We start from the raw sequence: 11,591 nt of genomic DNA on the forward strand, positions 1-11,591 counted from the left end.
ATGTGGAAGTAGTAAGAGTTTAAAAATGAATAAGTTGAATGAGAATTTGAAGGGTCTCCCCATTGAAATACATGGGAAATTTTGGGAAATTTTTGTTGAATAAAGTTGAATAAAATTAAAAATATAAATGTTAAAAATGAGAAAAATAGAAGCAGTGTTGTCCAAAAGAATAGGAATCTAACGGTGTTTGAATGGTTTTTCTAAGTTGAACGGTTTTGAAGGAGTAGGATTACAAAAAACGTACGGAATAGATAAAATATAATAACTAGAAAGTGCATTTTCTGAAGAAACTGCAGTGTGAATGCTTGAATCTGAATGTATGCATTGAAATGAAATAATTACTGAATTTAAGTTAAAAATTTTGAATGAGATTAAAAAAAAACCCCGAATTTAACCTGAAAACAAAAGTGCTGAACTGCTAAAAGCTGAAGGTTACACAGAAGAAGAAGTTGGAAAAAAGCTGAAAATGTTTTAATTGTAAATTAGAAAAACCTAAGAAATGAGAAAAGAACATTTAGAGTCAGAAAACATCTGAAAGAATATTAAAAGGTCATATTCTTTGAATCACTGAATGACTAAAATGTGATCCCTCCACTTGGATCCACACAGTTTAAAAAGTTTAAATGTCTGAGCTTTGAAAGACAAGATGTTGGAAAGAGAACAACGATGGCGACGTTTTGAGGGTAAAATGATGGCTTTAACACTGTGGACACAGCAGCAGTTGAAAGAGAAGTGTTTAAGATGAATCTTGGCAGAGTGGCAGGCAGAGCTCGTTAAGCAGGCAGGTGTGAGCCTGGTTGCTATAGTGACCGCACCCAATGGCTCCATACACACGACACAGACATGCACCTCACTTTTGCTGCTTAAAATGAACAGAAAAGTCAGGCCGAAACAAATCGTTCCCAAATGAAAAGTAAAAGTCGTATTGACAAAATTCTTTCACTGTGAGCGACAGCAATGTCTAGTCTACCAAATTCTCAGTTTTCATGTCTGTGGAGCTTATTATATGGACGTGGTGACAGTGTAAAGACACCATGCTCTTCTGATTTTCAAACGAACCTTCTGAGCCATTTTAACATTAGAGTCTATGGAAGAGTTGGAGGGAGGAGGCTGTGCATTGGTGACATTTATGAAAGAACCATAACACCTAGGACAATAGTAAACACATTGGATGAAAGAGGACAGCCATGGCTACGTTTTGAGGGTAAAATCATACCTGTAGAGCAAACGCTGCGGACACAGCAGCAGTTTTAAAAAATATTTTAAGATTAATTTTTTTGCTCCTCTCACTCTAGCAGTTGAGCTGCCTCACTCTAGCCCCAACATTCCGTCCCATACACACCCATTATAAACTCTGAAACGGGTGAAAAAACATCATGAAACTTAAACTGGAACTGAAGAAAAAGTATAATAGATATTGAAAAGATAAATACAAGTTGAATAGTTGAATGTCTTGTCTTCGTTTTAAAGTTTGAATGGTGGCTCTATGTCAATGTATGTGGAAGTAGTAAGAGTTTAAAAATGAGTAAGTTGAATGAGAATTTGAAGGGTCTCCCCATTGAAATACATGGGAAATTTTTGTTGAATAAAGTTGAATAAAATTAAAAATATAAATGTTAAAAATGAGAAAATTAGAAGCAGTCATGTCCAAAATAATAGGAATCTAACGATGTTTGAATGGTTTTTCTAAGTTGAACGGTTTTGAAGGAGTAGGCTTTGAAAAAACGTACGGAAAAATAAAATATAATAATAATAATAATAATAATAAAGATTAGAAGAACAATACTGTGAATGCTTTTCAAGCATTCACACTAACTAGAAAGTGCATTTTCTGAAGAAACTGCAGTGTGAATGCTTGAATCTGAATGTATGCACTGAAATGAATTAATTGCTGAATTTTGAGTTAAAAATATTGAATGAGATTAAAAAAAAAAACAAAAAAAACCAAATTTAACCTGAAAACAAAGGTGCTGAACTGCTAAAAGCTGAAGGTTACACAGAAGGAGTTGGAAAAAAACTGAAAATGTTTTAAATGTAAATTAGAAAACCCTAAGAAATGAGAAAAGAACATTTAGAGTCAGAAAACATCTGAATGAATATTAAAAGGTCATATTCTTTGAATCACTGAATGAAGAAAATGTGATCCCTCCACTTTGATCCACACAGTTTAAAAAGTTTAAATGTCTGAGCTTTGAAAGACAAGATGTTGGAAAGAGAACAACGATGGCGACGTTTTGAGGGTAAAATGATGGCTTTAACACTGTGGACACAGCAGCAGTTGAAAGAGAAGTGTTTAAGATGAATCTTGGCAGAGTGGCAGGCAGAGCTCGTTAAGCAGGCAGGTGTGAGCCTGGTTGCTATAGTGACCGCACCCAATGGCTCCATACACACGACACAGACATGCACCTCACTTTTGCTGCTTAAAATGAACAGAAAAGTCAGGCCGAAACAAATCGTTCCCAAATGAAAAGTACATGTCGTATTGACAAAATTCTTTCACCGTGAGCGACAGCCATGTCTAGTCTACCTAATTCTCAGTTTTCATGCCTGTGGAGCTTATTATATGGACGTGGTGACAGTGTAAAGACACCATGCTCTTCTGATTTTCAAACGAACCTTCTGAGCCATTTTAACATTAGAGTCTATGGAAGAGTTGGAGGGAGGAGGCTGTGCATTGGTGACATTTATGAAAGAACCATAACACCTAGGACAATAGTAAACACATTGGATGAAAGAGGACAGCCATGGCTACGTTTTGAGGGTAAAATCATACCTGTAGAGCAAACGCTGCGGACACAGCAGCAGTTTTAAAAAAGATTTTAAGATTAATTTTTTTGCTCCTCTCACTCTAGCAGTTGAGCTGCCTCACTCTAGCCCCAACATTCCGTCCCATACACACCCATTATAAACTCTGAAACGGGTGAAAAAACATCATGAAACTTAAACTGGAACTGAAGAAAAAGTATAATAGATATTGAAAAGATAAATACAAGTTGAATAGTTGAATGTCTTGTCTTCGTTTTAAAGTTTGAATGGTGGCTCTATGTCAATGTATGTGGAAGTAGTAAGAGTTTAAAAATGAATAAGTTGAATGAGAATTTGAAGGGTCTCCCCATTGAAATACATGGGAAATTTTGGGAAATTTTTTTTGAATAAAGTTGAATAAAATTAAAAATATAAATGTTAAAAATATGAAAAATAGAAGCAGTCATGTCCAAAAGAAGAGGAATCTAATGGTGTTTGAATGGTTTTTCTAAGTTGAACGGTTTTGAAGGAGTAGGAGTACAAAAAACGTACGGAATACAGAATAAAATATAATAATAATAATAAAGATTCGAATAACAATACTGTGAATGCTTTTCAAGCATTCACACTAATAATAATAAAGATTAGAATAACAATACTGTGAATGCTTTTCAAGCATTCACACTAATAACTAGAAAGTGCATTTTCTGAAGAAACTGCAGTGTGAATGCTTGAATCTGAATGTATGCACTGAAATGAATTAATTGCTGAATGTTAAGTTAAAAATTCCGAATGAGCTGGAAAATACAGAAATTTTCACCTGAAAACAAAAGTGCAGAACTTTTGAAAGCTGATGTTCACACAGAAGAAGTTGGAAAAAAGCTAAACATGTTTAAAATGTAAATAATAAAAAGATGAGTAATGAGAAAAGAAAATTTAGAGTCAGAAAACCTCTGAATGAATATTAAAAGTTCAAATTCTTCTAATTGAAATGAACTTAAAAGATGAACAAAAATTCTGGAGAAAATACAAACTTTAATATACATCATAATGTTTTTCAGACATATACACATGTGTATATCATGTTTAATAGTATTACATACATCAATTTGTTTTGTATGTCATAGAAAATAACATAAAAATCTTAAGTCATATTTTACAGCTTCTTTCTGAAAAGGACTAGTAGAATAAATAAAAATAACTAAATTAAATAACTAAATAAAAAATAATAAGCAAGATATGAAATAAATGAAAATTCAACTTTTAAAACCACAATCCTGAACCTTTAAATTGTGTTGGTTTCTTAGAACATGGCTGAACAGCTGTTTCTATCGGTCTACTTAATCTGTCTACACATCTTTTTATTACTCATTCTTCTTTATGTTTTAATGTAAACAGAGTCCACACAGTGGTAAAAGAGAACTGTATAGAGATTTTTGAGTAAAGTCAAATGAAAGCGTAAGGTGGTGACACAGTTTAACACATGCAAATAATCAAATAAACACATTAGTCCTTTTTGTGAACATGGATAAATAAGTATCAATACAGCATTGTTCAGCCATGCCACTAAATGCTTTTTTACACATTGTTTTAACCTGGGCTCAGACACAAAGTCCCAAAATTAGTTAGTCCCTGACTTTGAGTTGTGGTTATGACTAATTATTATACACAAGGCTTTATCTATCTGAACTCTAAGGACACAAATATGAAAAAAAAAACCTATACTTACCAGCTGATACCCCACACTACACACTAGGTGTGCCATGTGACCTGAAACTTTGGTACAAAATCATCATAATCATTCTGTTAACACTGTTTTTTAACGCTGTTTGTGTTGCTGTTCAGCAGTTTAAAATGTTTTAGATTGGATTACATGGAATGAATTTGAATTTTCTTGGGGGGTTTTGTGTGTGTTTTGTTCTTAGCAGATTTTTTCTTCCATACTGTTGAATTCCAGTTACCACATTTCTGGTCATATGACATCCCGAGTGCCCACTTAAAAAAAATCCCCACAGTTAATTCAACATTAGAACAAAATAAAAATATCCATCCATCCATCCATTCGCTTCCGCTTATCCTTTCCAGGGTCGCGGGGGGCGCTGGAGCCTATCCCAGCTGTCATAGGGCGAAAGGCGGGGTACACCCTGGACAGGTCGCCAGTCTGTCACAGGGCCAACACACAGGGACAGACAACCATTCACACTCACATTCACTCGCACATTCACACCTAGTGACAATTTGGATTAATCAATTAACCTATCCCCACAAATAAAAAAATAAAAATATGTTAAAGAAAAAAAGGTTTGCTCTGTGATGAAATACTAAATAAGCATACATTGTACAGAGCACTAACAATGACAACAATCCTTTAGCCTGTTGATCAGAGAGAGGCAGTCATTATGTCCATTTAAAACCTGTAATCACAGAGCACAATGTTTCTGTGAAACTATGAAGTCCCATATGATCCTCATCATGTCCAGTGACTTCAGAGTGGATCCTCCCTGTCATCCGGCCAGTGTTTGATGTGTGGCAAGCAGCACAGAAGCAGGATAGCTGAGGACTTTAAAAGAAGAGCAGAAAACAGGAATATGTAGTTGTAAATGTAAATATCAGTGATACTTGTCTTGTCAAAGGGAATAAAATAATGAAAATGTTAACTTACACACTCATTTAGGGAGGATCTTGACACTGCACAGAGGAGGCACAGTCAGTCTGACAATGATGGTGATCTCCAGGGATGTTTTCCTGCAGCAACATTCCTGCCAACTGGCCGTATGATCCAGAGTAGTTGGTTTGTAATAAACAGAAAGGTGTATATGTTAGGTAGTGTGCACTCAGAGCTGGTCCTAGGAAACAAACACATCCTGTAATAAACTGAATACCTGTAGTAGTGCTGCTGCAAATATGAAGCCCTTCTATCATGAGTGGTTTCAAAGAAGGTGTTTTGGAGGCTCAGTCACAGAAACTGTGCAGTCTGTTCAGTCCTGAGTGTCTCAGCTCTGAAGGGGATGGATCACAGAGGGAAACACCTGAGTACAGACATTACAATACACTCTAACACTCCTAAGGTCAAGTGAAAACACAATTTAAACACTTCACAAGGAATGAATACATGTTTTCATGGAAATAATGTCATTAACCCTTTTTGTTGTTAGTAAATCTCACCGACTGCTTGTGGGACAAGCTAGAAGGAAGACTTATCACAGAATCTCTCCTGTGCTCCAGATGTGAAGTCTCACGCTCTGATCGTATGGCGATGAAGATGGTGATGATGAAGTTTCTCTGATCTGTGGCATTACAGTTTCTGGCTGCTATGTGCTTCACATTGTTGGATTTTACATGTGAAGCTTGGAGAAGACACAGGAGGACTGTGTCTCTCTTAAAAAGAAAAAAAAAGAAAAACAAAGGAAACCTAACAGGAAAGGAAACCCCCCCCCTCGACTCCCACCGTACCCCCCCCCCCCCCCCCCTCCCACTCAACTCCCCAACCTCACACCATCAAATGTCTATACAAATGTAGGGTATCAGCTGGTAACAGAAAGCAAGTGTAACATATGCACTACATATGTAACACTGCTGAAACATTTCTGGCCAGAAATGTGCAGTTATCAACCCAGACCCACCCTGATGATTGCACTGGCCAGAAACATGATAAAAGCTCATAAAAATTTATGTTTCATAGAAAAATTTGTCCAAAAATATAATTGTGTACTTTTGAAAAAGTTTAAAGTTTATAACAAACCAAAATAATAATATTTTTGTAAATATTATTTCAAAATAGAGGCACACATAAAGTGGCTTAACTGTCATTATTGCTGTAATTAGGTTTGTTTGTTTGTTTGTTTGTTTGTTTGTTTGTTTGTTTTTTTAAAAAGCAACCTTTAGTCATTATTGTTCTCTCAGAAACAATGAAGAAGCTGTTGAACATTTATGTGTTGTGTAGGCAATCCTCTGGTCCACCCTCCCTCCCTCCCAGCCACAGTGAGACTGGGGCAGCCTGGCAGGATGTTGAAGCCTGGCTGCAGAGAGGATATGCCTACACTGTTCGTTTCAAACTGCTATATTTGATTTTTCTGACATTTATAGGTTACTGTTAGTGAATTTTAGATTTTCTGTAATAAATAAAATTGTCATCTTTTACTGATATCATTACTTAATTCATGTAATTGTATTTTATGTAAACAATTCAACCATTATACTGCAATGCAGAGCGTCAACTTTTAAATATCGCTCTACTTTCTTAAGTCATTCAAAAATATAGATATTACTTACTGTATTCAAAGATCTAGATCATGAATCATCACAGGACAATACACAGTATACTGGGTCATGGTAACTATGGTATGTCTTCATGACTCCAGAATGGAGACATCGATCTGACTGAGAAATGAAAATTAGGTCAAGCAGTGTGTTCTTCTCTGTGGTAGGGGCAGTGATGACCTGTGCGTATCCCCTAGACTCAAACAGCTCCAGGATTAGTTTGTTTGCACTGGATAAAACATTCTCATTAAAATCACCACAAACTATGATGGGATGACAGTCCATGATCTCCAATGAGTCTAATAGGCTTACCAGGTTTTTCAGGAATGGCCTCAGAGTGTAGTCTGGAGGTCTGTATACAACTGCAATCAGAGCACTGACTGGTGCTTCAACCTTTAAAGCCAGAAATTCAAGGTCAGTTACATTATGGATGTACTGTTTTTCATGCACTTGAATGTCACTTTTCACATAAACAGCAACTCCACCACCACTTCTGTTTGCCATCTGGGGAAAGTTTGTGTAGGACAGGTGTCTGTTGCGTTTGAACAAATTGTAATTTTCCAAGTGGAGACTCTCTGCGACAAAAGAGCCCCGCAGGTGTGTTTCTGTTAGGCACAAAACATCTGCTAGACACAATTCATGGTGACTTTTGATGTCATTAATGTGAGCTGGCAGTCCCTCTGTATTATGATGAACAATGGTGAAAACCTCTGACCTGCTCAGTGTTTGCCTCACGTGTAGAAGAGGCATCATGTCATCAAGGTTGGCTTGTCTCATGTTCTCAAGCGCTGCAGTGATTTCTGGGTTGGTGAATATTTTTTTCTCCTCCATATCAAGAAGATACAGTCCACTGAGAGACGTCACTCTACTGACAGCTACGTAGGCCATGCCGGGCTCAAAAATGCTCTTAAGAGAGACAACAGCTGATGTAGTTGTCATACCCTGTACCTTATGTATTGTACATGCAAAGGCCAGCTTCACTGGGAACTGTCTTCGTACCACTCCTTTCTGCTTCAGATTCTCCTCTGCTCTCTCAATGTACACCATATCGTCTGCTGGTGTGCGGTTATTCTTTCCAGATGTCTCATTATCCATTTTAAGTCCAAGCTTGATGATGTGTTGGTCGTTTTCAGAGTGAACTACTCTAAGTAGTATTCCAAAAGCTCCATTAACCAAACCATTTTGTATGTCAATGTTTCTGGTGAGCATGACACGAGCTCCTTCTGCAACTTTCAGTGTGTCTGGTAACTCGTTTTTACCTCCTTTCAATGGTCTGTCTTGAAGTGCCATTCTGCCAGTTCTAGGATCTTTTCTATAATCATCTGCATGGATGTCAATGATATGAGTGTGGAGCAGAGCCAGTGTTGAAGAGTTGTGTGCATCCACTTCTTTATTAGTTGCAAAAATGTGCAATGCATCAGTCGGACAATGGGCTGGTTCAGTTATGGCCTGTAACAACAAATTTCTATCTGCTTCGCAAAGCTCATCCAACTTTCCTTTTACACGAATTCTGTTCAGCATCTCAGCAAAGACAACATCATCTTTCTGACGCATAATCTCAGTCAGAGTGATCATCTGAAAATGCTCCCGCCACAGGTCGATCTCAGACGGGTCGTGCACACAGAGAGGTTTAGACTGTCGCACTGGGGGTAGCTGATAGAAGTCTCCGACAGCAATGACTGACATGCCTCCAAAGGGTCTCCGAGTCCCTTTGATCTGTTTGAGTCTTGCATCTACATATGCAAACAGATGTCTTGACACCATAGACACTTCGTCAATGACGATTATTTCAGCATTCAAAAGTTCTGATCTGACTTCATCCAGCTGATTGCCAAGTCCCTGAATGGGAGGTTTTAAGCTTCTAGGCAGCTTGAGAAGAGAATGCAGTGTTGTTCCAGAAATGTTAAAAGCTGCAGTCCCAGTGAAAGCAGTTAACAGGACGGTGGGTTTTGATATGTCAACGTCGTCTGCATATCTGGGCACTTTGCTCAGTATCTTAGATGCTTCTGAGTAGATGCATTTGATAAGATGTGATTTTCCTGTTCCAGCACCACCATTAATATAAAAGAAAAACTGCTCTGGATTTAGAGCACAGACTCTTTTAATGCACCAGTCTCTAACTGCATAAAATATGCAGGCTTGCTTCTTATTCAGATTTTGAAACATCTGACGTAACAATGTGGGATCAATAGCAGGGGGTTCCCTGATGGCTCTGACTTCTGTTGAAGCATCAGCCTGACGGCTGTAGTCGGGCACATCTTCCTGTTCATTTTCATTGTCTCGCTCTCTTTCTTGTTCGACAAGTGGCAACCTTACGAGATCTGATTCAGGTGCCAGATTACACCATTCGTCAGTCACACCTCTGTTCTGCTCATATTCCTCAACAGCGCTCTCGATCTCCTCACTGTTTTTCTCATATTTTTCTCTGTTTCTTTTGACAATGTGTTGCACGTACTCAAGATGGTCAGTACCTGGTAGCTGTACACAGCCAGCACCATAGAAAGCCTGATAGGTTGGCAACGATGGTGTTTTCAGTTCGTGGTCTGAACGATGAGGAAGGTACAGTTTAAGCAGTCTTCCGTAATATTGCTCTGGATGTTTTTCTTGTGAGCAGCGGTGAAATCTGATGATAGCAGGCTTATTGTTTTTGCGCCTTTGCACAAACCCCATCTCATTGAGAAGGGGCAAAACATCTTTACCTTTTTTCTGTTGGCCATAGACAATCCTGCAAGTAGCAGCAAAGTCTGCCATGCACATCTCCTCATACTCTGGTGTTTCAGGTCTGGCTTTGTATTTGTCATTCAAAGATGTCATCCAAACATTGGAAGACTCAGGTGTTGTGTTGTCCAGAACTGACAGGGGACGACTCATTTTCACAGGATTATCATCAGTTGGAATGAATATTACAGCACGTGAGCATTGCTTCATGTGAAGACCACATGCACGAGCAACACACTCCTGTGCACTGATCTCTCGCTTCTTTGAATATGCCTGCATGACGGCTCTCATTTCATCGCACTCATTTACACTGTCCTTATGGGAGTTCTCAATGACAGTTTTCAGGTACTCAGATAGCCCGCCCTCTTTTTTTGATATATATTTCATTAAATAATTTGCAGCACCAAAAGCATCTAAAACAAAGCTTATGTCGATATTACTGTTCCAGGCTTCAAGCAGATGTGGATTATAGCCGTTTATCCAAGAGTCTTTTGGATCACGCTTTAGTATGATCGTACTCCTCATGTTCATTTTATTCAGGTATCTCTCATATTCTGCATGTGTCAACTTGCATCTTTCCAAGAGCTGCTCTAAACTCATGGAAGCAGTTTCAGGTTCATTCAGCAGCTGGTTCAGTGGTCTGAGCTTGTTCTTTGCCGTTTCTACTTCCAGTGCATCATCCTCACTGGGTCTTGTGATCATTGTCTCATTGCAGGGTGGTTTGGGAAAACCAAAACGGCACCCGGAGCTTAAACTCCTAAAGCACGTCTTTGTGTGGTTCTTACTGTGTTTTTGCACTTCTGTTACTTTTTTGTACAGTTCAGGTTGTTTATGTGGATCAGGCAGCTGAGCTGTGATGTATTTGTTTATAAAATCAAGAACAGTTTGCTCATCATCCTCCTCAAACACAGGAGCACCTTCTACCCACAGGAGGCAGTGTATGTGTGGGCTTCCTCTGTGCTGAAACTCAACTCTGTAAAAGTAGTCAATGACTTTGCCAAGTGGCTCTGCAGGAGATAAGAGTAAATCTCTGAATAATGCTTCAACTCTCTTGTCAAACATGCGCATTGTTGTGACAGGATTGCTTCTCAGGATGTCACACTTTGCTGACCAGTCGAGTCCTTCAAAATTCACTTGTTCACCTTGCTGCCTTGTTATTGCCTCGATCACTTCAGGCCAGCGCATTTCAGCAGCTGAAAATGTGCAAAAGAACGTGGGAGTTCCCAACTGTCTGATCATGGCAAAAAGATCTCTTGTTGTTTTCTCCCAATAGGCTGGGGTTCCTCTCAGAGGCTGCATGAATCTCACTGCATCTTTATTTCGCACCAGTTTCTCCACCTCATGTTTATCTTGTAACATGCCTGAGGTTATTTTTCTACCATCTCTGGTCAGAGGCTTTGCCTTCCTTAACTGTACTGTCATGCTGGATGTAGCCAAGTGTATTTCAGTCACAAACTGTGCAAAGAATAAATAGTTTGTGTCTTTGGCAAAACGATCATCAATGCAGAAAAGTCTTGATTTGAAATACCCACTGGGGGATACTTTGATCAGCCTTCTTTCATCAAGTGTGTTTTGGCCTGTAGGAAACTGCACAGGGAAGGCCATGGCCTCCAGTTTAGGTGTTTTGAAAAAACTTATTGGATTGTTTCTCTCTGCAGGAGCAACAGAGTAGATTCCTTCACTGAAACATAATATCTCCTCAGCCACATCAGGGGGCTGCAAACAGGACTCGAGTGCAAACCCACCATTAGTCAGTCCATCTGCTTGCTCTGAATCATCTCTCATCTGTTCATGCGATTGTTCACCATCACAGGGTAACATGTCAATGTCCTGTTCATTTATATTTTGTGCTTCACTCAGTGCATTTT

At 38.6% G+C, this 11,591-nt stretch overlaps 1 protein-coding gene and 1 long non-coding RNA gene across 2 annotated transcripts; both read right to left on the reverse strand.

The window, feature by feature from the left end:
- Positions 1 to 3,987: 3,987 nt before the first annotated feature.
- Positions 3,988 to 6,136, reverse strand: LOC143418553 (uncharacterized). Its single transcript, XR_013098542.1, has 3 exons — positions 5,628 to 6,136; positions 5,408 to 5,511; positions 3,988 to 5,305 (listed from the first exon to the last, which is right to left on the reverse strand). It is a non-coding gene; the product is annotated as an uncharacterized LOC143418553 (long non-coding RNA).
- Positions 6,137 to 7,328: 1,192 nt separating this feature from the next.
- Positions 7,329 to 10,851, reverse strand: LOC143418554 (uncharacterized). The gene is made up of 2 exons (XM_076883642.1): positions 7,721 to 10,851; positions 7,329 to 7,398 (listed from the first exon to the last, which is right to left on the reverse strand). Exons 1-2 carry the CDS (start codon positions 10,789 to 10,791, stop codon positions 7,374 to 7,376), a joined length of 3,096 nt encoding a protein of 1,031 aa, XP_076739757.1. The 5' UTR covers positions 10,792 to 10,851; the 3' UTR covers positions 7,329 to 7,373.
- Positions 10,852 to 11,591: the final 740 nt, after the last annotated feature.

Source organism: Maylandia zebra, linkage group LG5 (genome assembly GCF_041146795.1).
Source record: "Maylandia zebra isolate NMK-2024a linkage group LG5, Mzebra_GT3a, whole genome shotgun sequence".
In the NCBI taxonomy this organism is placed as follows: domain Eukaryota; kingdom Metazoa; phylum Chordata; class Actinopteri; order Cichliformes; family Cichlidae; genus Maylandia; species Maylandia zebra.

Coding starts and splice junctions, on each gene's coding strand:
- LOC143418554 (XM_076883642.1), bottom strand. CDS start 10,791: ATGCGCATGTTTGACAAGAGAGTTGAAGCATTATTCAGAGATTTACTC. Junction 7,399..7,720: donor GTGAGGCAAACACTGAGCAG/GTCAGAGGTTTT, acceptor CTGGCTTTAAAG/GTTGAAGCACCAGTCAGTGC.